This window comes from Lethenteron reissneri, chromosome 68 (assembly GCF_015708825.2).
Source record: "Lethenteron reissneri isolate LAM-NWPU_2019-01 chromosome 68, ASM1570882v1, whole genome shotgun sequence".
Taxonomy (NCBI): Eukaryota; Metazoa; Chordata; class Hyperoartia; order Petromyzontiformes; family Petromyzontidae; genus Lethenteron; species Lethenteron reissneri.
Genome location: NC_083846.1, coordinates 2962468 through 2988643, shown reverse-complemented (window position 1 = coordinate 2988643; position 26176 = coordinate 2962468). Strand labels below are relative to the sequence as shown.

General features: G+C 48.8%; 2 protein-coding genes across 13 annotated transcripts in view; one reads left to right on the top strand and one right to left on the bottom strand.

Annotated features, from left to right (window-relative positions):
- LOC133360332 (cold shock domain-containing protein E1-like) overlaps window positions 1–24290 on the bottom strand; it is a 49293-nt gene extending 25003 nt beyond the window's left edge. For 9 of the 12 annotated variants that reach the window (XM_061578985.1, XM_061578987.1, XM_061578986.1 and 6 more), the window contains exons 1-6: window positions 24214–24290; window positions 14092–14619; window positions 12364–12563; window positions 11089–11157; window positions 7316–7499; window positions 6326–6450 (exon numbers count right to left, since the gene is read on the bottom strand). In XM_061578985.1, the coding sequence (XP_061434969.1) occupies window positions 6326–6450; window positions 7316–7499; window positions 11089–11157; window positions 12364–12546 (561 nt within the window). In that variant the 5' untranslated portion in view covers window positions 12547–12563; window positions 14092–14619; window positions 24214–24290. The remainder of the gene's footprint in view (window positions 1–6325; window positions 6451–7315; window positions 7500–11088; window positions 11158–12363; window positions 12564–14091; window positions 14620–24213) is intronic. The other 3 variants (XM_061578988.1, XM_061578992.1, XM_061578995.1) reach the window with 2 other exon arrangements.
- Window positions 1–26176, top strand: part of LOC133360360 (troponin I, slow skeletal muscle-like) — a 277194-nt gene that overhangs the window by 223138 nt on the left and 27880 nt on the right. The window lies entirely within an intron of this gene.

Genomic DNA, 26176 nt, shown 5'->3' with positions numbered 1-26176 from the left:
GCCGCGCACGCGCACACGCAGGTTGGCGTCGCTGCCGGCCGGCCGGCCGACCGACGGGCGGGGGGGACTGATCGAATTCACAATTGCGTTTCGACCAACGCTTCTGCGATTGGAGTCGAGAAGCGCAAAAAAACACGGAGGCAAGACGCAACCCAAAAAGGTAAAATTAGGCTCTCGATCGGCGAAAGTTGACGGGCGTCACGAAATCAAAGCGCCGCCACCCCCCCCCCCATCCTACACGGAAGGGCCCCCTGGGTATTCGGGATTCCGTTGGAAACAATCGTGGGGGGAAAACCCAGCCCCCCACTTTCGATTCCCCAAGTCTCATTAAAGCAAGGGGCGATGGGACGAAACAATAACACTTTTCCATTTCACAGCGGTAACAAACGATCCGTACGTTTCGTTATTTATGACCCTGCTGTAGATACGCACCCAGGGCTGTGTGTGTCCCAAATTTGTCCAAGAGTCAGTCAAGATTTTGAAGGAAACCAAACTCGGGTCGGGGAGCAACCCTACGCTTACGAACGCAGCGCCGCGACGGCGATGTCAACGGCGGCGGCGCATCTGACCGCGATGTCGATGAGAGTTTATTCAGCGCTCTCCAAACCCGCAGTTGACCAAGCATTTATGCGTTTACCTCTGTCTGTCCGTCACACGATGGGGTGGGTGGGTGGGGGGGATGGGGAAGAGGTCACGATAAATCTCGTAGAAGCGATACCAATAACGGAACCAAACTTTGCCGCCAAAGTTGCGTTGCCGTTATTTTACGAATGTAGGAAAAAACGGCCAAATTCATCACGTCAAATGGTCCCCCCCCCCCCCCCCCCCCACCCACAAAAAAAACGCAAATACACAAACCAGTTGAACGAGCAGCGGGCACGTTTGCAAGCGTGCAAAGGGTGTCCCGGAACTCGAAGCTAACCCCCGTCCGTCGGCTTTTTCGGACCGCCTACAAATACGAAGACCAAACGCGCGTTGGAAAGGGGCTACGTAAATCCACACGCGTGCATTGTTTCTCTTACTCGTTTCTAACGCGGTTCCAGCACAACAAAAAAATCACGCGCGTGCCGGTCGGAGAGACACACAAACAGCCCCGGGCGTGCATCTATCACACGAGAGCGGTCCCGCTTCTTAGGTTGCGTCTTCTCGTACCGAAAGTGTCTTAGAATGAAAAACAATAGTTTTTTTTTACCATTTTTCTGGCCATAAAACCGGAGGTGTTAAAATGTCCAAACGCCAAGGAATCAAAGTCTGTTACTCGTACACCCACTGATGATTGGCCCACACCAGAGGCAGCCTTCTTTAGGGCCTCGTCTCATCGGCAAAAGGGCGAACGGCACGAAGACGATGCACGTATCAGAGCATTGAGAGCTCGGGGTGAGCAGAGAGAGAATTGGACCTTTTTGCCAGTATCTAAGTATGAACTATAAGAACAGGTTTTAACCCCTTCTTGGTTCTTTCGGTAAAGTCACGTAGAATAGAAATAATAAAATTAAAACATAATGAATTAATTCTCACGTTTCGGCCACAACGCAAGCAGCCGTCCTCAGGTGGAGAACAGGTCTGTTGAGAAGACAGAGTCTGAATACCATTCAGACTCTGTCTTCTCGACAGACCTCGACAGACCTGTTCTCCACCTGAGGACGAATGCTTGCGTTGTGGCCGAAACGTTGTGAGAATAATTTTATAATGTTTTATTTTTATTATTTTATTATTTCCATTCTACGTGACTTTACCGAAAGAACCAAGAAGATGAATCCCTGCAGTCACGAAAGCTTTAAATCGAGGTTTTTACCCATTTCTGGCAATAAAAAAAGGCGGTGTTAAGATGTTCAAACACCAAATTGATTAGATCTTTTTGCAAGGAATCAAGTACTGCATTAACCACACACATACTTCCTGTTGGTGAACGTGCAAGCAAAACATGATGCGATAATACGTGCAATGTCTTTGGAATTGTTTGGCCTACACCAAAAATTATTTTACGTTGCGTGCTTGCGTGGGAGGAAATCCGAGTAATCCGACAGGAAAACCCCGGCTGCCATACGCCGAAAAAAGCCTCCGCACGGACGGGTTCGCAAATCTCTACGCGATCCACCAACCATTGGCGCCAATGCTCCGCATGATCGCATGACAACAGCCAGAGCGGCGACAGCCAAACGGCGGTGGATGGCGGCCAGGAGAAAGTGGTACAAGCGAATCATACTCTTTGGTTTTTTCGGTAAAGTCACGTAGGTAAAAAATTTTAACAAATTAACTCACGACGTTTTGAAAGCAACACAAGCCTCCGTCATTAGGTGTAACTGCTCCAGTAAAATTTGCAGTTACACCTGATGACGGAGGCTTGTGTTGCTTCCGAAAACGTAACGAGTTAATTTATTTACATTTTTTACCGACGTGACTTTACCGAAAAAACCAAAGAGGATGAATCCTTGCAGTCACGAAAACTTCTAATCTAGAATTCGTACAAGCGAAGTTATGGAGTAGCAAATCATCTCTCCCGTCTGCACGGGAGAGCATTGCACTATCGCACGAGCGTAGGTTTTCTCTGGGGGGAGGCATTTCGGTTTCCTCCCGCGTGCATAAAAGGCCTCATCAATTGTATGAATGCATCTTAATAACGGGGAGCTTGGGGAACATGTGAGGCTTTCCCAGGTGAACAAGCATTATAGATAACAAGTCGTACAAATAATAACGGCAGTGAGAGATAGAAAGACAAAGGAAGGAAAACAGAAGGTGGGGGGGGGGGGGATGAGGTTATGAAATTGGCAAAGACAAAAAGTAAAACGAAAAACGAACCAACAATGTGTGTGGGGTGGAGGGGTGTGTGGGGGGCATTTATGAACACATTTCATGAGCATGTTCATCATTTCACAAATGTATTACCTGCGGAATAAATAAATAAAACATTGCGGGAAGACAAAAACGAGCATCGGGACAATCACGGCACGGCGGGGAAAAAAATAAAACAGCGACGCCACGATCGTCGCCGCTCTAAACATCGAACGGCCGGTGGATCGTGTCAAGTTGGCGCGACCCTCCAGCCAACGTCGGCAGTGACCCACAGCCTCGATACCGGCTTACAAGAACCACTGATTCTACAGAAATAGCACCGTGTGCTAAAACACCGGAAAATCACATCATCGATGTTAAAAAAAAATATCGCCTATTTTAAAATAAAACATAATAAAATAAAGTAATTTTATGCTTTATTTGTATTATTTTATTAGAAGGGAAATAATAAAATAATGAAAATAAAGCATAATAAAATAAATTAATTTTATTATGTTTTAGTTTCATTATTTAATTTTATTATGTTTAATTTTTATTATTTTATTATGTGACTTTACCGAAAGAACCAAGAAGATGAATCCCTATTTTATTACGTTTTATTTTTCTTATTTTATTATTTCCCTTCTACGTGACTTTACCGAAAGAACCAAGAAGGTTTTAAATTTGCTTACCACGTGAAGTTGGCATGAACATACAAAGACAAAAATAAATATATACTACTTTTAAAAGTTACCGTGTTTTACTGTACCGTACTTACCGCTCTAATCTCGAAGACTCTGCATGGGGTGATGTATATACGTGCAGTATTTCATTAAGTTGTTGTATGTAGTGTATAATGTAGTGTATATGATATTTAACACTGATAATCAAGCATAGCTACTTTTTTTGACACGCAAAGTGCCGATTGCCAGGCTTGGTTACAGCCTTCGGTTTCGCCGGATCGGCCCAGGACCACACGGTAATGTTGGAAGCAGCCGGATAATCGATAATTGACGTTCAACTGTATGTTGAACTTCTTTCGGACCGTACGTAGCACCAACCGTGCTAATCAGAGGCGAGGGGGGAGATTGTAGGTGCGGAATAATCTGGTCGGATCTATGAGAGAAGGATGGCTGTGATGACAGTGATGGTGATAGCAGTGATAGTGGTGGCAATGATGTCTGTAGTAGTGATGGGGCCGCAAAAATATCGTAAGTCGAAGATGGCCTAGCCTACCCAGGAGTCTTAAAGAATGGTGATAATTTAGCAAAACAGAAAAATTTACAGTTCCGTGCTGTATAACCTATATACTGCATGTATTTATTAATTACAATACTGTATTGCGCAGTAAAATGTGAAGTAAAAAAAACAAGGTCAATTCTTAGCCGACCGATATGAACTGCAATTTAATAGAAAGTTTTTTTCAGGAAACAATCCTATCTGTATCACACAAGGCGGGAGATGCGTAACATCCCAGCAGCGTCCCAACGTACAGCATCGTACCTCGTACGCTGCTGCGTTTGCCTGCCGCGCGAAATTTAAAATATTTAACAATTTTGTCGTATCGCTATCGCCGTCGTAAGATCGAAATATCGTAAGACGGACCATCGTAACTCGGGGACTATCTGTGTATACACATGTAGTCATCAACTTATGAACGGGGTTGCGTTCCTGATTCCCATTCGCAAGTCGATTTTGTTTGTATCTCAGAACTCAATATTTAATTGTACGATCAGTGTCACGGATTGTGTTGCGGTTCAACAATGAAAGGGAAGCAGCATTGTTCAAACTCATAAATAAGGATATATTGTACGGGCAGCCCTCGGGTTACGCACACAATTCGTGGACCGGTTCCGTAAGTTGGAAACACAGCGATGCACTGCATTTATATGCCCATAAGGTCAGCGTTATGGAATGTGTTACAGTTCAACAAGAAAAGGGAAGCGTTGCTAAACTCATAAACAGGAAGATTGTTCATGAGTTTACAGCAAATAAAATTAGGTAACGTGAAAAGAAGAAGAAAAAAAACAAATCCGTTTTACTTTCACTCATCTCGAGTCCCGACGCTGGCTGGCTTTGCTTGTCGGAAGGGGCGGCGGGGACTCGCCGTCATCAGAACCATCACGCGGGGGGGGGGAGGGATGCTGGGACTGAAAAACCTCGAGCGAGCCTTGCGCCACCACGGTTTAGACCAAAATCCCTCCTAGTAATTTTACGGTGGCCAAAATGATTACCGCTCGACCGACCGTCCTACGTAGAGACATCGGGTGGGGGTGGCGGCCGCCCCTTTCAAGGGAAATGTGGAATTTCCAACGCTGGCTCGGTGGGGGCGGGGCGGGGGACGAAAAGAGCGATGGGAGCTACCGGTTGCTCCCCTTGAGCGTGGATGATGGACGGCAAGCGATGCCTTATCGTGCACCGTGACCCGCTCAAACCGGCCAGTCGGTCTTGGAAAAGGGTTGGGAGTAGCCGCACCTTGGGAGTGATTTATTAACCCTGTCCTAGGGCTCCCCCCAAGGTCGACTCGGCCTATTGAAGGCCGCTCCGGCCTTCAATAGGCGCTCGCTAACGTATGCAGGTACGTACGTATGTTGAACTTCTTTCGCACCGTACGTAGCCAACCGTACTAATCGAAGGTGCGGGGGGAGGGGGCGAAGGACAAACAAAATGCAAAAAGCGGTCCTAAAGAAAAGAGGTTTCAATCTAGATGATGATTTAAAAGGGGCGTAGATCACAGCGGCTTCCTAATATCGGAAGGAAGAGCATTCCAGACGGCCGCGGAAGCGCGTCTGAAAGCACCACGAGATGCGGTGACCGTCTTTGTTCGATGGGCAGCCAAAAATCTTTGCTGCTGCGAGGATGACCAGAGTTTGCGTGACAGTTTATGGTCCGTGACAAGATCAGTGAGGTGTTGTGCGATTAAACCCCTTAACCCATACCACCACCACCGCACGCCACCTTCCATGCGGTGATTGGAAAGTGTGGCTCTGCCGCCTACCCCTTCCAAAATGTTATTTCAAGGGCATGAAAAAAATAAACGAACCATACCCACAGTAATTTCTGGTTGTAGCGCCAGTCAAGAGATGGCTGGGAGATGTTAACTAACTCGCCTGGTGTACAGGAGGTCGTGGGTTCGATACCGACCCTGACGCCTGCAGTAGATTTAAAGTCTGCGTGTCTCTCTCTCTCCCCGTGGTCGCGTGGATTTTTCCCCGGGCCACCCGGTTTTCCCCCTCCCTACATTTAGAATCAACAACACGCGGCGTTTCGAGCATTCGAGCTGCCCTACATTTTCACGCGATAAGCCACTTCGCCGAGATATCGTCTGTGGCCGGGTCGTCTTCTGAAAACAAGAGCTATACACCGGAGCCTTACCTGGTAAAATAAAAAAAAAAGTTAAAATGGCTAAAATTTACTACCGGAGGGGGGGGGGGGCGCCTTGCCATTGTGCCCATCCCAACTCGCTCTCCCACGCCGCCATGCGACCCAGGCCTAGCGAGGCCCGTGGGCCGGCCCTGCCCGCGGGGCGATCGGCGCGGACAGCCCCTCTCACCTGCCCCACGATGCGTTCCTCCGTGGGCATCTCGAACGAATTGACTGGTGGCTTCACCTTGAGCAGGTTGACGGCGATGGGCTTGCCTGTCTTGCGGTCGGTGGACACCTCGAACTCCACGTCGTCTGCGGCGAGGGTTGGGGGGGGGTGCGAGGGGGGGGCATGCGCGCGGGGGGGGGCACGTGTGAGAGGACACGCAATGGGGGGGTCATCGAGCCGTGGGCTACAGGTTCAGGGGGGCTACGAACGACCACCGTCGGGCGTTGCTTGGCGAGCGGATCGACTTTCGCAATTCCTGCGTGCAGTCTTCTCCCGCCCCGTCTTCCGACCTCGCTCAGATCAATCAACGTCAGCCTCTCATCTGTTGCACCGCCTTCAGTTGTTCACGGTGTCTTTGGGGCCTCCGGCCCTGTGCTCGGGAACTCTCGTAAATGATCGAGAGGTTCCACGGAGCGAGCGCGCGGTGGCCACCATGCGTTTACGTGGCTAGGGTGGCGAGTGGTTGTGGGGGGGGGGGGACTGAATGTGGAGGAGGTGGCGGGAGGGAGGGGATGGCGCAGTGACTTGGCCCAACGTCAACCGCTGGTTGCAAGCAAGGTTCCCCGCGGCCGCCCACCAATTAATAGCGTGGGCGAGTGATCCCCGCGATAAAAGATCTCTCCCCGTGCCGGCAGAACGCAAGGGTGAGTGAGCCCCGTTCATTGTGTGTGCTGGCGTCACGGTCCGAAATTCGCCAGATAGAAAAAAAACACTGCTAATTACTCAATCGAACTATAAGCACATGTAGTAATCACTGCCCCTATGGGGACGACTCGACAGGACACTCCTGAAAAACAATATCACGAGACTGAGCGAGATTCTGCTCGGAATACAAGCGGAATAATAAATAGTAATAACGGCAATTACGGAGGCGTCGCACCTCCGATTAGCGCGGCTGCCTACGTGCCGTGCTCAACAAGCTCAACGTACGAGCACGCGCGCGTTGCTCACCTCCGACCTTGAGGTCCTGCACGTGTCCGCGGAACTGCGAGTAGTGGAAGAAGAGGCGCGCCTGTCGCTCGTAGCACTTGACAAAGCCGTAGGATTGCATCAGCTTCTCGACGCAGCCGGTCTCGCGCAGCACCGGGCCCACCGTCACGCCGTCCCCGTTCAACAGGCTCGCGTCGTAGCTCATCTGCGCCCGAGAGGGAGGGGGCAGCGAGCGGAATTATTCCCCAGCCGCGCTCAACGATGGATGACGGGCGAGCGCGAGGAGGTGACGGATTCCCCCCCCCCGCCCCCCGACTCGGAGGACTTGCAAGAGAGACGCTTTGGATTCGTAGTCCTAATTGCGACAGCATCTCAAGTCAAGTGTGGGAGCGCACGCCCAGACAGCGCCGCGTAGCAGAAGTCGCAAACGGGTTTTGATTCCTTACCCGTACCCGGCCGCACCAGGGTTGCAAACGGGTACCCGTACCCTACCCGATACCCGGCTTCCCGTACCCGGCCGGGTATCGGGTAGGGTACGGGAACCCGATTGCGACCTCTGGGATGAAGCCATGTTGCAGGCGCGGGTGGGTTGATTATAGGAACTTCAATTGTGAGAAGAGACAAGACGTTGGGGAAATGAGTGACAAACGGTTACTCACCAGTGACTCATGGCCTACCCGTACCCGGCCGCACCAGGGTCGCAAACGGGTACCTGTACCCGGCCAGGTAGCCGGGTATCGGGTAGGGTACAGGTATCGGGTACCCGGTTGCGACCTCTGCCGCGTAGTCGTAGTAGCACCTACACTCAAGTGGTAACCGCTAGGGGTCACTCCTGGCAAAGCCCTCGAGTAAAGCCCCCTTCTTTGGGGATCCCTCCTGGCAAAGTCTCCAAGCAAAGTCTCCCCTTTAGGGGTCCCCCCCCCTCCCTGGCATTGCCCAAACAAAATTCCCTTCCTAGGGGTCCTCTGTTCGAGCCCCCCAAGAGAGCCCCCCTTTCTATCGCCGAGTCTCGACAGCAGCGGTCGCTCCGAGGCAGCCTCGAAACTGTGGCCGACCCCTCAGCCTCCCCCTATCTCCCTCTTTGACCCACGTAGTTCTCGAGCTCACGGAGAGAGAACCCGCTGAGCGAGGTCAACCAAGGGGGGAAAGCAGGAGCCACGTGTCCCAAGAGCCGGAGTCGACATTCCCTCGTCATGCGCAGCTCCCGCGGGGGTTTAAACGCGTTCATCTCCATCAAAGGGAGTCAGAAAGGCGCGCCCCGCCTGTTGGATGGCACGCCATGCCAACGACCTGTCATTCACAAGTGCAAAAGACAGGAATATGATAATTGTTTTTTTTACCCTTTTATCCGGCAACAAAACTGACACCTTTTTTACGAGGAGTCATGTTTGCATTGACCACAATACCTGCAGTCGGAATGCCTTTTGGCGTCATCTGGTCCAACACCAGTGGAGACTAGGCTCTAAGAAAAGCTGTCTCGGGTGTGGACCAATAAACTTCAAGGACGGTGCATAGATTATCAGAGTTGTGTTTTTTGTTTGCATTCCGACTGCAGGTATCGTGGTCAATGCAAACATGACTCCTTGTAAAAAAGGTGTCAGTTTTGTTGCCAGATAAAAGGGTAAAAAACCAATGATCATATTTTGCTACTGGCAAATGAGGTTCCAATGGTGTAAAGACAGGAATAGTTCGATTATCCGTGGGTGGATTATCCAAATGAGGTTAACCGCTGCTTGCCAAACCATTGACGTCTTAAAGCGCCCCTCGCGCTCGTCGCAGGCTCGGCGGGGGCCCGGTGCTCACGCGACGGCAAAAACACCGGCGAGAGTTCAAACGCCGCTGACTTTAGGAGGAAATAAAAATCAGAAGGCGAATCCATTCCAAGTTCATTAACCCCTCGATTAACGACCGTAATCAATCGGTACGTTTTCACTAGCCTCATTCACGCAAGTTTATTTTCCGGTCTTTATAATTATTATCAGAGTTTTTTTTTTGTTCGATCCGGGCCGCCCTTCCCCTCTCTCGCTACCGCGGATAAATCGAGAGTTGTCTTGTAGTGCCTGAAGTTACGGGGAGGGCGGCGGGGGGGGCGGTTGGTGGGGTTGTTGTCGCCGCTGCTGGGTGCGCACGCGCGACGACACGATCGCTTCAACGGTGCACAACAACAAAAACAACCATCTCACACCGAGCCATGCACCCACCAGGGGTGTGCCGTTAGCGAGCACCTGTTAAGAGCAGTCAAAGTCACACACGGATTGGTGTTGGACGAAAACACCACCAACCCAAGTACTAACAACAACCATCGATCACACGCTACGTACTCATGTTAGGCCGAGCTGACCTTTGCAGGGCCTCCAGACCGGTTTAAGAATTCAATCGCAAGCGTTGTGCACGGCCAGGTATCTGCTGCATACCACCAAACACATTTCGTGCAGTTCCACACCCAACTTTATAACCACAGTGGCGACTGTTCACAAAACGCACAAGGTACTGAATTAAGTCCGAGTAGACCTAGGGAAAGGCCTAGGAACGTTCCGGATAATCGCCACCTGGTTGCTGTTGGCCACGAGCAGGAATTGAATTCGGGTCGCTGGTTTTATGGCACAGCGCGCGAACCACTACGCTACTGCTCCCCAAGCATTGCACGCTCATGCACGCGCGCGATGTCCCCATCTTGCAAAAAAACTGGCAGAACCTGTTGTTTGAAGCGTTAATACCGACGTGCCCAAACACACGCGCGCACCACCGCCCACATTGGGCACAACACCATGTGCCTCCTCGTCAAGCTGGCGCACGTAGCGCAGAGACGACTCCCATCTGGACCGCGCCAACCGACGGCAGGCAGACGAGTGGGCAGGCAAGGGCGGGCAAGATAGCTGGAAGTGAAAATGTGTACGCGTAGTAGGTTTTTCGCAGCCGGCATTAATGATTTCGCAGTCGATTTTTTTTTGGGGTAAGGCCACGTCAACGATCGGCCCGAAAATTTGTTTTGGTCGGGACCCGCCACCACCCGACGTGGCCAAACTAAATCGAAATCGTCACACGTGCCAACCTTGAACGCGCCAATTGTTCATATTATTGTTCAGCTCAATGGCGAGTTTAAAGAACGATTCTAACAGATTTTGTCTTATTTGCTTGGCTAGATCGGGTCCTGGGGAGGGGGGGGGGTCTTAATGGCACAAATCTGGCCAGATCATTGCACGGCCTGACCCAAAAAAAGGCATTATGAGCTGCACTACCAAACTGCTAAACACAAACCGTAAAACTTAACCCCCAGGAGGGCCGATGGGGGTGGGGGGGTGGGGAGCTGGGGTTAGAGAGCATTTCTCCATGCAGAAATGCTGGCAATGACACCGAACTACCACCGCCATATCTATTGCGCGGCGGTTGAACTTACGACTCTCGCTCCGAGCAGGCTACTGGACGTACGGACCAGGTTTGTTCGTATCTGAAAGTTCGCAAGCAGAGTCCCTGATAATATCACCGCTGCCCGACAGCCGCTCACATTTGCTCAAATTGATTTTGACGGCGACCAGAGAGGAGAGGACCACAATGCACTTCTTCAGGTACCCGCTGCTGTTCCGTTTTCCGATGCGGTTTGATTTTTTGTCGTCGTCGTCATTTGCGCATTCGATTAGTGGGCACACGGCACACAGGCAAGGCAAGGCCAGGCACGTTAGTAGTTTGGGATCGTTGGTTGCGAGGGCTGACTTCCCTTCACCCCCGGTCCGTCACAGAGGCGCGCCACACCCCGCCCCCCCGCTGGCGGTTTAAGCGTCTCGGGGGCGACTTACTGAGCGCTGGTACAGTGGCTTGCGTCTGCGCTGAGCAGGATGCTGGCTGGAGGACGGATGTGCACGGGACTGGAGGATGGAAAAGAGGAGTGAAGATGGAAGTGGTGGAGGGGAGGGGGTGTGGGTGGGAGTTGGGTAGAGGGGGCACCAAGGAAACAGAAACAAGGAACCCTGCCCCCCCCCCCACCGCCGACAATTGTCCAAGCTCTGGTCCTACGTTGGTTATGTTCGAAGGTAGGGTTTGACGCGATATCACTTTTCGCTAGACTCGAGTAACACATTTTCACGACTTGACAATTAGAGCCATCAGTTCCCCATGACTCTGTAAAAGTTGCAATGCACGTTTGTACTGCATTGCTTTCGTCCTCCCAAGTAGGTAAAAAGCGTGAAAAATTATCAACGCAGGCCACGCAACATTAAGTGCCGTACCATGCCTTCTAATAATTATTGCAACTTCGCAGGCTATATCGGCAGGCTGTCAGCAAACGATGATGCGATATGTAACAGCTGTGGTGCCTTTAAAAAGCACAGATTTAAATGGGAGATACCTATTTATTTATAGCTTTAAACCATAAGCGAAAATCTTTGCTATTTCGTTGCATATTTTGCCAGGAAATTAATCGTCGGGAGAATATTTAACGGGCAATGACGACGATCGGGGAAAAAAGCAACATCTTGCAAGACGGATGATACAATAAACCGCGGCGATTGCCTCGATCGACGCCAACATTTTTCAAGTGACCAATCGACCACAAATGCCTTGCTGGACTTACAAATCGATTTGTGCGCTCACTGCGCGCGTACGGCATCCCGGCAACGTGCGAAACGATCGTTGTCGTGTTGTACTCGTCGTTATGCTATTGGTTCAGGCGACCCCCCCCCCCCACCACCCCTTGCAGCCAAATAATGCGCTACAATACACCGCAATGCCAAATAAAAATTATAATCGCAACGGCTTCCCGAATCGTAACTCCCGAGCGACTGCTTGCCCAACAAGGTTGCGTGCAACTAAATGACGCTTGTGTGGATGTCGCGCAAACTGGTTGCTTGACGCGGCGACAGAGTGTGCCTCCTGTTGAGCGATTCGGCTAAGCGACCGTTCGCTCCGGCATGAACCCGCGCCGTTTTTCCCCGTCGCGCGCGACTAGTGGCGACCCACGGAGAAACGTTGGCCAAGCGAATTGCCGCCGTCCACCGCGGCAGAAACGCTGTGCCGTGGAAAAAATCCCGGCGCGGACGTGGAGTCGAACCCAGGCGTCGTCGACGCACACTCACGGCGGAGCGGTGCGACGGGGAGACGCCCAGAGCGTGGGACGCGCGGACTGGCACGGGGCACCCACCACCAACGCCGCCGCCACCACCACCACTGCCACCGCCATCAGGACCCACGCACTCCAAGGGGCAGAGGGACACGGGGAACTCGGCCGTGGAAGAGAAACCCTTCCAAGCGTCGGCCATCGTCACAACCGTGCCGACTTTTATGGAGAAGGTGACCGAGCGGGAAGGGGGGGGCGGGAAGGAGAGGAGAGGAGAGGGAAGGCAGCAGCAGCATATGGAGAGAGGACAGGGCAGCGCAAGGTGCGTGTGGAGAGATGGATTTTTATCTTGTCCCGTCGGCTACAGCTCCTCCCGTAGGTGATAATTTTGACAATTTTTTTACTTAAACCACCCCGATATAAATTCGACCGTGCTATCCACGTCGCGTCAGGACATGACGAATCCACCAGAAACTCTCGCCGTGAGCAGTGCATCACACCCCGCGTGTGAGAATACGGCCCCCATCAAAGCGAACTTCAACGAAACTCCCAAGATGCCTCCAACTGCCCTTCCGATCCACGAATCAAGAGCGGGCACACACCTTCCCACCCGAGCTACTTCCGAGAAAATGTTGTATTTGAGTGCAGGATGCCTGGGGTTTCACGGAAGGAGATTGGGGGGAGGATGCGAGCAACTTGGGAGGTTTCCGAATGGAGCGTGGCACGAGAGTGTTACGGACTCATCTTCTTGGTTCTTTCGGTAAAGTCACGTAGAAGGGAAATAATAAAATAATAAAAATAAAACATAATAAAATAAGACGTTGTCTTTCCGACAGACCTGTTCTTCACCTGAGGACGGCTACTTGCGTTGTGGCCGAAACGTCGTGAGAATTATTTTATTATGTTTTATTTCTATTATTTTATTTCCCTTCTACGCGACTTTACCGAAAGAACCAAGAAGATGAATCCCTGCAGTCACGAAAGCTTTAAATCGAGAGTTACGGACGTCAAAATCGATCATACAACTGATGAGTCATAACAACGCTCTTTTTCACAGATGTCCAGTAAGGGAGGAGGGGGGGGCACAGGGTCCGAAAGTTGCAACAAACAATACTCAAGAAAACACGACGGGGGTGCAAAGTAGAGGGAAGGTAATTGAGGAATGGGGGAGAGGTTGTGATGGGTGGGATGCTTGCGCAGGATTGAGGGGAGGGGCAGGTGACCAAAACAAGTGACGAACTACAGTAGGGGTTCTACCCTAGAGGGGGGGTGGGGTGCGCGTGGATCCTCAAGGGATCATAACAGCTGATAGCGGACGACAACATTGTAGCTCTTGCACCCTGGGTATTTTCATCAAGTGTCAAAAAAAAACGAGCAAACAACCACGTTGGGATTGGTTGGGGTGTAAAGGAACAACGTGATTATAGGGGACAGGCTACCATTTACTCTTCCGAAAGCGCCGACCCCCGCTTGACCACCCGCCAAAATCCCGAACCGAAGGCGGCAGTTGTTGACATCCTGAAAAGAGCCCCCCCGAACGGCGCAGTCACGTGCAAACATCGGAAGAAAAACCCGATGAAAAAAACCCGTCACCGGCATGAGAAAGGGGTTAAAAGGAGGCACGACCGCTCAACGGAGAAACCTGCCGAAGGAAAAAAATAGGGGCGCAACGACCGGACGCTCGGCGGTTCAACGGCGTTGGGGGGGGAAGGGGGGCGCACACGGAGGGCGGAAGCGTGGTACGCACCTTGCTCGCGTTATATTTTTACTCGTATCGTAAATTGCAGTTGAAGGTATCTTCGTAAAGAGGTGCACGTTTCGTCACTTTGCTTTGCTTGCTTGCTTGTGATTTTGAGGAGGCCGCGCGCGACAGCTGTTGGGCTCACGCGGCGGTGCGCGGTGGGGTACACGGCACGCGCTGGCACACACGTACCACCACAGCGTACCACCACAGCGGCTGCTCGGTTGTTGGTTGTTGTTTTTTTTGTTAAAAGAGGTTGTGTAGACTGCAGCAGTCAGAGTGCCGATTCGAAGCTGTTGAGTAGGTACAAACTTGGCGACGCTGGATTCAAACTTGATTCGTCTTAAAGATTACAATTTTTACGTTCCCTTGTAGTTGTTCTCTGCTCGGTTTCTTTGGTATCTTTCTTGGCGCGGTGGAAATTTTTTACTTTTTTCTTTAGTTTTTACGTCGTTAGGTTGAGCAGCGTTTTCGTTTGTTTTTGTTCTCTTTATACCTCGACTTCAGATGGAATCCCACTTACTTCACAGCATACTGCAACAACACACACACACACAAAGCAACAGCAGACACACGTTAGAACTTTCATCTTATAAACTAAACTACTAAACAACGTTGTATTTGACCAAGTAAGGCACAGCTATAGAGCTATTTTTCAGATGTGACCTGGCCACAAATGATAGCTCAACGAAGTTGCTTATCATGTGGAAATTTATAGCAGCCAAAATGTGGAGGGAAAAACTGAATGACCCGGTAAAAAAATCCACGCGACCACGGGAGAACACGCAAACTCCATGTATACAGGCGTCAGGGTCGGGATCGAACCCACGACCTCTTGTACACCAGGCGAGGTAGTTAACATCTCCTAGCCACCGTGATGATGATGAGAGAGAGAGACACTCAAACTCCATGTATACAGCAGCAGGCATCAGGGTCAGGATCGAACTCATGACTTCCTGTACACCAGGCGAGGTAGTTAACATCTCCTAGCCACCGTTGGCACCTTATTTTAATGTATATACTTCCTTGACTAAGGCGCTGAAAAAGGAATTATACATTTCTACAGAAGATGATAATGCGTAATAAATAATGACACGCGAAATAAAATTATGAAACCGACGATGAACGAGTACGACGAGAAGGTAGGGAAGTTAGCAAAGGGGATGAAGTTCGTGATGGGGAAGCAAGAGGAGGATGAGGAGCTTGGGGTAAGCGAGTAAACGAGGGTTTTAAGGGAAGAACAACATTTGAACAGCGAGGCCGATTGTTCGCCGCGTAGGGGCAGTTGGTTTCGGGTGTAAGGGGGAGCCAGAAGCGAGAGAAAAAATGTAACGGTGATTGGGCACAAGGAGGAGGAACAGACAGCGAGACAGCTGGGATGGTGAGCGGAGGGGAGCGTGGAACGAAAGGAGAGAAGCGAGATACGTTGGGGCCAGACCACGGAGGGATTTGCACACGAGAGTTATCCCTTCGCGGGCGCGATAGTTTGCGCTGAAAACAGACAACTACAGTAAAACCTTGGATTGCGAGTAACTTGTTCTGTGAGTGTTTTGCAAGACGAGCAAATTTTAAAAATAAATATTAATTCGATAAACGAGCGAGATCTTGCAATACGAGCAGTACGTGTATACGCTTTGTCTGCCGAGCGTCACGTGATCACAACTGATATACCAGTGCTTTGATATACGAGTGCTTTGGATTACAAACACGTTTCAGGAACGAATTACGTCTCGCAATCCAAGGTTTTACTGTACTAGAAAACGCACTTCTCAACAATGAACAAATGTTCATATTATTTTTCACCAACGCTAGCAGTGCGCAGTCCAAAGGCCGTGGATGGACCTCATGCCCTCCCTCCTCCTAGCCAGCCAGCCAAACTTTTCTCAAACATAGTATGATAGTGAGAATAGGTTTTGCCCTTTTCTGGCAACAAAACAAGTGTTCAGATGTTAAAACACCAAACTGAAACCTTTTACAAGGAATCATGTCTGCATTAACCACAATACTTGTGGCCAGAATGCAAACAAAAAAAACACACTCTGATGTTTTAACATCTTAACACAACTGTTTTGTTTCCAGAAAAGGGGAAAACCTATACTTATATTTTGGTACTGGCAAAGGAGGTCCCATGCTATAGTATGACAGTGTTATAAAGTATACGGCACATTTGCACAGCATCCAAGGCCGGGGTGGTGGAGAGCGATTGGGGTGGGAGGGGCGTGAGATGAGCGCAATGCAGGAATCAGACTCAACGCTGTGGGATTTCGTGCAATGTTATTGATGTCATTGCGCAAGAATCCAGCCAGCACAGCTTTCTTTTCCCTGACATGATAATGAATTCTTTCCCAAGAAAACGAGTTATTGCACAACACACACGTCCAAGATGCTCAAAGCGTACATCTGAACACCACATTTTAGATTTGTTTGCCATTGCCTCCGGTTGTGTAGATTACTTCATGGGTCAGCATTGCAACAAACTGCCAAATCAAACACTCGTCTCAATCTGTAACAACTCAACGCCACTTGGAGGGATGGGTTATCGACTTTGCTACGATGGACCCCAGTAGCAGCAGCCGTCAAGACGATGGTCAAAGTGTGGTGGGGCGAGACACATGTTGTCATTGCTCACGTGACAGCTGAACCTTGACTTTATTCTCAGTGCGCCTTAAAGCGTCATCTGGTCCAACACCATGTGAGACTAGGCTCTAAGAAAAGCTGTCTCGGGTGTGGACCGATCAATTTCAAGGACAGTGCATACATACATTATCAGAGTTGTGTTTTTTGTTTGCATTCCGACCGCAGGTATTGTGGTCAATGCAAACATGACTCTTTGTAAAAAAGGTGCCAGTTTTTTTGCCAGAAAAAAGGGTAAAAAAAAAACAATGATCTTATTCTCAGTCTTATTCGTAATGGTCCAAAACTACACGCGCGGATGTCCATCAGAAAAGACACACACGTTTCATATGCAGGTCTATTCCGGTAGAATTTGCATTAAAAGTCAACGACGCAACAAGAGAAATCCAGTCGGTATCCAGATTTGATTTTTTTGCGGGTGTGGAATTACTTTGCTCGATCTGGAATGCGAACGTGGCTATTTTTGGGGCATGGTAAATCCACTCCAGTTGGCAACTGCAAAACGCCAAGCCGTGCGCGGGAGACTTAAGAGCAACAGCATGTGAACTATGTTAGAGATTGTCGTTGGCTTAAGGGTGACCCCCCCCCCACAAACATGCAAGCAGTTGAGATAGAGAGAGGGCCTCCAGTGGAACCTTATCGCGCTCGAGAAACACGCTTTCATTTGAGTCCAAGCTTCTCCGCGCTCAAAGCAACACATCGCCGGCTCTGCTCACCACTGTCCACGACTGGCCACCAAGCCAACGGTGGAAATTCCACCACTGCTACGACCGACCGGGGGAAGCCTTCGCGCAGAACTCACGGCTGCAGCGTGAGGCACGGGTTTGCCCCAGGTTGAGAGATTATACCTCGGGAGATGAGCTGTATTAAACGAATCGATTCGGTGCGGTGCGCTTTGCCGTGCATAACTCCAGTGGCTTCCTAATATCGGAAGAGCGTTCCAGACGGCCGCAGAAGCACATCTGAAAGTGCGCGAAGGGGTGATCACAGTCTTTGCTCGATGGCTCAGCCAAAAGCCTCTGCGAGGATGACCGGAGTTCGCGTGATGATGATTTATGCTCCTTAACGAGATTAGCAGGGTATTGTGATTCATTTGTGGCAAGCGCTTTGTGTGTGTGTGTGTAGTGAACGCGACCTCATGACGTATTCGTTCGGCAACGGGAAGCCACTGGACGATTCCTAGAGGCCCTTTATAAATGGCAACCTCGCCCCACATCATACTTCCTGAGCGCGACCAACGCTCGGCTTGACGCGGCTGACAACGCCTCCCATTCAGCGGCAACGCATGGTTTCAGAGGTTAAGGTTTTTTATATTTTTCCCCGTACCAAACTACGTTTGTGTTATCCGATATGAGCAGGCATCGAACCCAATAATCGGCAGAGCAACCGATCATTGAACTAGCCGAATGACCCCGCTGTACTCGTGCATGATTATTAAGCGATGCTACTGCTTCGGTGGTGCCGAGCACAAATAAGAAAACGACTCAACGACCACGTCAACGGTACTGCCTTGAGAATGAAAAGGTGTCGTAAAATGGGCTGTGTTTGGGGAAAAGGGCCCTTCATAACAGAGGGGGAGAGAGGCCAGAGGCTCCATAAACCAGTTTACACCGAGAAAGGAGAGTGAAAATGCAGGGCATCCCTTTTTGTTGCCCTGTAGCAACACTTCCCGTATCTGCAGGGGACATTTTAAACCGTTAGCTTAAGATGACTAACGTTCCAGGCAGCAATGCTGCGATCCTAAAATAAAAGCAACAGAAATAACTATGACATAACAGGAAAAACACAACTGTTGACGCATTACCTAGAGCTCTTGAAATAAAAAAAAATGTGACTCGCCATGTAAAAATGTAATATGTTTTAGTCCATCGGCCCGTGTGGTTTTCAGACGAATATTATTCGGAGGCATTTGTTTAGGCAGGCAATATTATGGGCAAGTTTGATCGTTTGGATCTCATCAGCAGTCAAGGCTTTGCTGCTGGAATGTAAGTGCCAGAGCAGCGCTTTTGAAAATCAGGGCACTGATCAATCCAGAAGTGTCTCACTGGCTTAACGCGGCTGATGATACAAAAATGGTTGAACCAGTCCAGCAAGTGCCTGTTTAATATTGGATGATAAACAATATTGGTCCAAAACAACTGTCGGCTGTAAAATTAAAACAGCGATCCGTTTACGACCGAATTCTCCTTAATAGAATACCCACTTACTTCCCTTATTTAAATCAAATGCTGGCGGTGCATTTTATAATCTGGGAGGTATGCGTTTGTGTGCGCGTGTAATCACATTTGGGTAACTTCATTGACATCGGGCACAAGTTTGGGGTCGATTTTACTTTCAGGAGAGTGTTTTTTTTCTAATCCAGGGAAGAAGACACCTATAATATCCTGTGCACCTCCAATTAGCACGGTTGGCTATGTACGGAGTTCAACATACATACATACATTCCACAAAAATGCAAAATTCGTGTTTTTCCTATACCTTTTCAACCTCATGTTTCAGTCCTCCCAGCACTATTTAATGCGCGTTTCTTTACAGCACATGATCTGACAGGCCATCATTAGCAGCAGCAGCGGTCACGCCACTGGCGAATGGCCTCCACATACGACCGCCAACCGCCACAGTCTTGTGACTTGGCCGATACAACGCGACACTGACCCCTGTAATTAGACAAGGCGAAGCCAATGAAGTGTGCTTCATACTTAAGTGGGGGACCTTTCAAAACGTTCGCACGGTGGTGTACGAACACTGACAAAGTGTCTGCTTCGATTACCATCTCCGGGTCCTTCGCAGCACCGCACGGTGGCGAGATGTCGACTACCTCGCCTCATATGCAGGAGGTCATGGGTTCGATGGAAACTCTGATGCCTGTTGTATATTTGGGAGTTTGCGTGTCTCTCTTCCCCTCCTCGTGGCCGTGTGGATTTTTCTCCGGGTCCTCCAGTGGCAAGATGTTAACTACCTCGCTTCATATGCAGGAGGTTGCGGGTTCGATCACGACCTTGACGCCTGTTGTATATTTGGGAGCTTGCGTGCCTCTCCCTCTCGCTCCACCCCGTGGTCACGTGAATTTGTCAGAGTCCTCCAGTTTTTCCCCTCCACATTTTGAATCGATACGCGTTTTAGAGTATTTGGCTGCTATACATTTCCACGTGACAGGTCACTTCGTTGGGCTATCATTTGTCGCCAGGTGGCCTCTGAAAAAGAGCTGTATAGCTCAGTGGGCCCTAACTGGTAAAATAAAAATCAAGGCACACCGATTTCACACCCAGTGATCCTTAACCGGAAACAAAGGCGACAGAGACCCGTTTCCCAATTCTTAGGATCTTCTTCTTTCGTGTGGCTGCTGATGTAGATGCAGACCAACAACTACAATTTCAGATTGAGGTGGTCAAAGCCAGATCACTGCGTCAGGAGCAGCGGAGTGTATCGGTGTGATGTCTCCTTCATGTTTGCAGATCGGTCATTGCGTCGTTATACGGTCCATTCTGGATGACCACAGTCGCACACGAGGGAGTTGTTAATTTTCCATTTGTGCAGTGGATGCGATTTAGGGTCGCCCATGAGCTTCGTGGAATATAAAACCCAGGGATCTTCTGCGTTGGCTGCGAGTTCTTTTAAAACTCCATTCTGATCTCCAATCTTCATCGCGGGTGGCAATGTAGATCCCACGCATCTGCATGACCACGCAACACGTTTGGTGAATTTCGGCGTACCAGGCGATTGCGGGCCATGGCTCAGGGCTGTTCTGCGACCGCGAGATGACAAGCGGCCAAACTTCACGATGCTGGCGAGTTGCGGGTTGAGTTTCACCATGCCTTTTAACTCACACTGGGGAAAACCCCCAAACCTCACCGGGGCTAACCAAGCACACGTCGAAACGGCTGCAATGATGTGTTAACCTAACAAAAAGTCAGCCTCAGCCACAGTAATAACAATTACAGTTCACATATCACCTTTCATAAAACCTCAAGGCATTTTACATTGACGATAATGGTGTGGGGGGGGGGTAACAAGTGGCTACGTAAAAATAATATTGTATCGTGTCATTATTTACCATGCCGTTTCATTGCATTCGAATGATTGTATTACATTCTTTTAAAGTTACGGGAACAGAATTATGCCAACTCCACACAATCTCTAATTTACGTTACGGAAGAAGATAAATACCTGTCAATGTAGAACGGTTGAGCAAGGTTGAGTTGAGAAGATATTTTACTATTGGCAGTAACTAACGTTAGAATTCTAGGTCTCGCTAGTTTACAATAGACAAGTAATTTTTTTAAGGTTATCAAAGCAATACTTAAATCTCTATATCGATCTGCTTTTATTGTTTTCTACGGTATGTGTAATTGTAGTACTTTCTGTTTAACACCTTCCTATTGGTTGCTGTTGTGATAATACAATACTCTATAGACAATAAACACAACAGCAGCATTGCTTATTTGGAAAAGAAAAGTGTCATCATTAAGAGGTCAACGAACCACATGAGCAGGCCGTGTTTATGAAAGGTTCCTCCGAGTGCCGACATATTCTATCTTATATTAAAAGGAATATACTCTTTGGGTCTTTCGTTAAAGTCACGTAGATAGCAACACAAGCAATCGTCTGATTGCTTGTGTTGCGATCGAAACGTCGTGAAATATTTGTTTTTCTATCAACGTGACTTTACCGAAAGACCCAAAGAGTATGAATTCCTGCAGTCACGAAAGCTTTAAGTGAAGCTGTAAAAGGAATACTGAAATTAAAGTAAAATACTAATTTCCAGGCCTTTGTGAACCATGACAAGGCGTGTGACTTGAGAAAATTTGATCGAGTTATCCAAGCTCTGAGAAACCAAGGTACTAAAAATATATATTTTAAACTATATTTTTTACAAAGACTGAATAGGTCAAAAGTACAGTACAATGAGGCTACATGAAGGTAAAGAAAATACGTCTTTTATACAAATATACCTACCAGGGTAAAGCAACGAGAAATGCTTTCACGTGCCATTCGAGGCAGCGTGACAAGTTTTTTTCGGAAAATAGTTTGGGAGAAATGAACCTTGAAAACATAAATGGGGTATTTATATATACTCTATGGTTCTTTCGCTAAAGTCACGTAGAAAGAGAAAATAATAAATTAAATAATAGCATACGACGTTTCGATTGCAACACAAGCAATCATCATCAGGTACAAGTGAAAGAAAACAAAACCTAGTAACACAGAGTCGGCTAACATAACAGTCAATACCCTACCTGGTTGATTACGTTCTTCCAAAGATTGCTAAATTTAGGAGAGATTAAACACAGACAGACACGTAAGCAGAGAGAGATAACACAGAGACACACACAGAGAGACAAACACATAGATACATATAAACTCAAGATTTGCTGATGTAAGTCATGAGAATAACCAACGGAAATATACTCAAGGAAGAGAGTTGAACCGAATTAAGAGGATTGCTCAGATGGTTTAACAGTCGGCAAACCATGAGCAAACCCACGGGATGGACAACTGGAAATGATCGTAGAATGTTTACTTCTTGAGTTATTGTAGCAGATCCGAGCCGCTTTTGCCCACTAGAACTTGACAAATAAAGCAACGTATACAGCACCAAATGACCTAACAAAGAACAGTTTTCTCACGCGTACAAATGACGTCCAACGACACATGTGGCCAAGAAACACGTAAACCGAACCACAAAACTTGACATTAAAGTTTGTAAGTGCGCAAAAGAAGCATAGAGTGGTGAATGAGGGAATTGCATTGCGAAAATATTAAAAGGGGGCACACACACACGCGCAAAAGATCGGCGCAGAAGATGCGCAATTTTTGACCGGGACCATGGTGACTTAACAAAACTCGGTGGGGCTAGGGCAGGCCACGCTGCTGCTGCAAGCGTTGGTCGGTAGCTGGTTTGGGTTTATAAATTCGCGACTGAGAGAATCATTCACCGACAGAGATGGAGGCACGAAATCCCCCCCTAAAAAATAAAACGTTGTCAAGGAGTAAAATGGAATTGGATTATGAGGGATGGAGATATGGACCCAGAGAGAGGCCTGAATCCAGCAGTGATGATAAGATCGCGGCAGATATGTAACATTATTTAATAGTGTGTTTTACGTCTATTAATTAATACACGTATGCGTCCAATATCGATCAAGTATTCAAGGGCTTAAATCAGTTTTTTTGTTCGCACGTCAAGGTAGTGTGTGCTCAGCGATGGGGCAAAACAAATATGTTTTGCGATGCTTGTGTTGGTCGTGCCAACCTCGCACAAATAACAACCACCCTAATAAAGGAGACCCGCAGCGCTCTCTTGCCATTAACGTCGCCCGATAACATCGCCGATTATTGTTTTTCAAATTGGGCAGTCTTATTCAAGTTCATTTATATTAGGTATAGCCCTGTGAGCCATTCGGCTCTTGAATAGGGTGCAACCGCAACAAACAAAAACATGAACAAAAAACATCTTAAAGTGAATACGTGACCGAGTGCAAACAGAAAATCCAAGAAATTGACCGACTAATGTGGCGAAGCTTGTTTTTTTTTACCAACTCAACACCAAAGTGGGGGATATGAACGGAAAGCGTGGGGTAGGCAGTCATCCAGCAGTGGATTGGAATAGTCTGACACTCAAACGTACGTGGCGCGCTTCCCGTATGAGCCACATCATTACAAGAATCACGTTCTCCCAGCTCCTGTATTCCTTAACAAAAAGTCGCGGTCGCGTCTTATAAACCGCTGGTTTGTATAACTTTGGGACCTTTTTTTGCCAGTATCAAAGTATTATATATTATCATGAATATATTATATATTATCAGAGAATGTTTGTTTGCATGTCCACTGCATTTACCGTGTGGTTATAGCAGTAACAGGATTCCTTGCAAAAGCTTTCAATTTGGCGTTTGAACATCTTAGCACCTGCTTTCTTGCTAGAAAGGGTAAAACCTATTTTTTCACAACTGTATAACTTACTTGACAACGGACACGCAATTGGGGTGCGTTTTATTCCCCTAGCTTCTTACAATACGTACATGCGTATGAATGTATACGTACTGCGTGAACATAACCTTTGGCCTATAGGGGCACATGTTTTTCATGTTATGCTGGAGGTGAGGGGGGGGGGTCCTAAATAACGTCAACTACTTACGTAACGCCTCTCAAGTAAACACAATCGCCACAACAATAAACGCAAAGTCTGAAAAACATCAACGAACTAAGAGCGACCAAATCCGAAGCGGATCTCTCCACGCCGAAAGATTTTTTTCCTCGCAGCCACCGCGGTCTTGCCTGACGCTCCCCGGCGGGAGGCCTACGCGCAGGCTCCGGGCGGAATGCTCAGGCAAGTGAGGCCGCACACGCGTAACGCCACTTGCGTCTAGCGATCGGCTCGAGCTACCCCCGCCACGCGACGCTCGGCGCGGGATGCCGAGAGGCGCCACGGAGCAGCGGCGCTCGATGAAGCGAGCCGGGAGATCGGCCGAACGAGTCAAAAGAACAAAGACTTACCCCAACAGCACACAGCAACTCCGCGCCGCCATATGCAGCACGGCACTTTTAGGGGGGGAGGGGGGAGAGTGAGGGAGGGGGTGGGCGCCCGTCCGCTTAGCCAATTAGAGAGCTCCGTCGAACCCACGCGCCCCCTACGTCATTGCGTACTCATTGCAAGCCGCGTGCGTCTGTTGTGACGGACGCATGGTAAATTGGCTCGTGACGTCATCACGTCAAGCCATCACCCTCCACATGACGTCATCACGTCAAGCCATCACCCTCCACATTACGTCATCACGTCAAAGAGTCCCCCTCGGCCACGCCCCCTGACGTCATCGCGCGTGGGGGTCTTGCCGAGCGTGAGGTCGCCTACGCAGTTTGAAATGTTACACGACGTCATTGCGCACACAGCCACCTGTTGGATCTGCGCGTGACGTCGTTACGTCATCCCCCGCCTGACGTCATCGCGTAGGGTCTTGCCGAGCGAGAGGTCGCCTACGCAGGTTTAAAAAGTTACACGACGTCATTGCGCAAACCCCCGCCGTTGTATTGCACGTGTTGTCATTACGTCAAAGCGCCGTGGTCTGTGTGCGCAGCCTGAAATGTGGCTCTGTCGAAGACGTCATTACGTTGTGGTTAATGTTGCTGTGACGTCACCACGTAAAGCCAACGCGCGAGCGTCGTGACGTCATCGCGTCGGTCAGCTGCCGCGCAGACTGAAGTACCGTGGCTTGATGACGTCACTGCATCGGCTCTTTGCCTTTAACGCGTGACGTCATTCTTAAACCGCGTGAAGTGTGCGTCGTGACGTCATCGCGTCGGCTCGTTACCTTTAACGCGTGACGTCATTCTTAAACCGCGTGAAGTGTGCGTCGTGACGTCATCGCGTCGGGCAGCTGCCGCGCAGACTGAAGTACCGTGGCTTGATGACGTCACTGCGTCAGCTCTTTGCCTTTAACGCGTGACGTCATTCTTAAACCGCGTGAAGTGTGCGTCGTGACGTCATCGTGCTTTCGTCCACGTCAAATCAAGATTGATTTCCTGCACGTGTTCATGAGTGAAATATCGTGAGTCCGCTATAGGCCACGTTGTCAGCAGAGGGCAGTGCAGTAACATAAAGCACCGTACAAGGAACTCCTCTAGCTACAAACGAGTTAGGTTAGATCTTCTTGGTTCTTTCGGTAAAGTCACGTAGAATGGAAATAATAAAATAATAAAATAAAACATAATAAAATAATTCTCACGACGTTTCGGCCACAACGCAAGCAGCCGTCCTCAGGTGAAGACCAGGTCTGTCGTTGTGGCCGAAACAGCTGTCTCCCCGACAGACCTGGTCTTCACCCGAGGACGGCTGCTTGCGTTGTGGCCGAAACGTCGTGATAATTTTTTTATAATGTTTTATTTTATTATTTTATTATTTCCATTCTACGTGACTTTACCGAAAGAACCAAGAAGATGAATCCCTGCAGTCACGAAAGCTTTAAATCGAGTTAGGTTAGAGTTTTCATTTATTTATTTCATTTTATTTAATTTCAATTATTTGGTATAGCCCTGTGAGCCATTCGGCTCTTGAATCGGGTGCAACCGCAACAAACAAAAAACATGAACAAGAAAACATCTTAAAGTGACTATGTGACTATGTGCAAACAGAGGTCTGTTCGTAAGTCGATTTGTTCGTAACTCCAAACTTTACTTATCTAGATTCCAAACGTGTTGTACGGCGTGTACACGAAACACGGGGGAAGGCTTTTAAGGTGTTATAATCTCCTGCAGATGTAGATGCCACTGGTTCTTCATGTTCTGCAGATGTAGATGCCACTGGTTCTTCATATTCTGCAGATGTAGATGCCACTGATTCTTCACGTTCTGCAGATGTAGATGCCACTGATTCTTCACGTTCTGCAGATGTAGATGCCACTGGTTCTTCACGTTCTGCAGATGTAGATGCCACTGGTTCTTGACGTTCTGCAGATGTAGATGC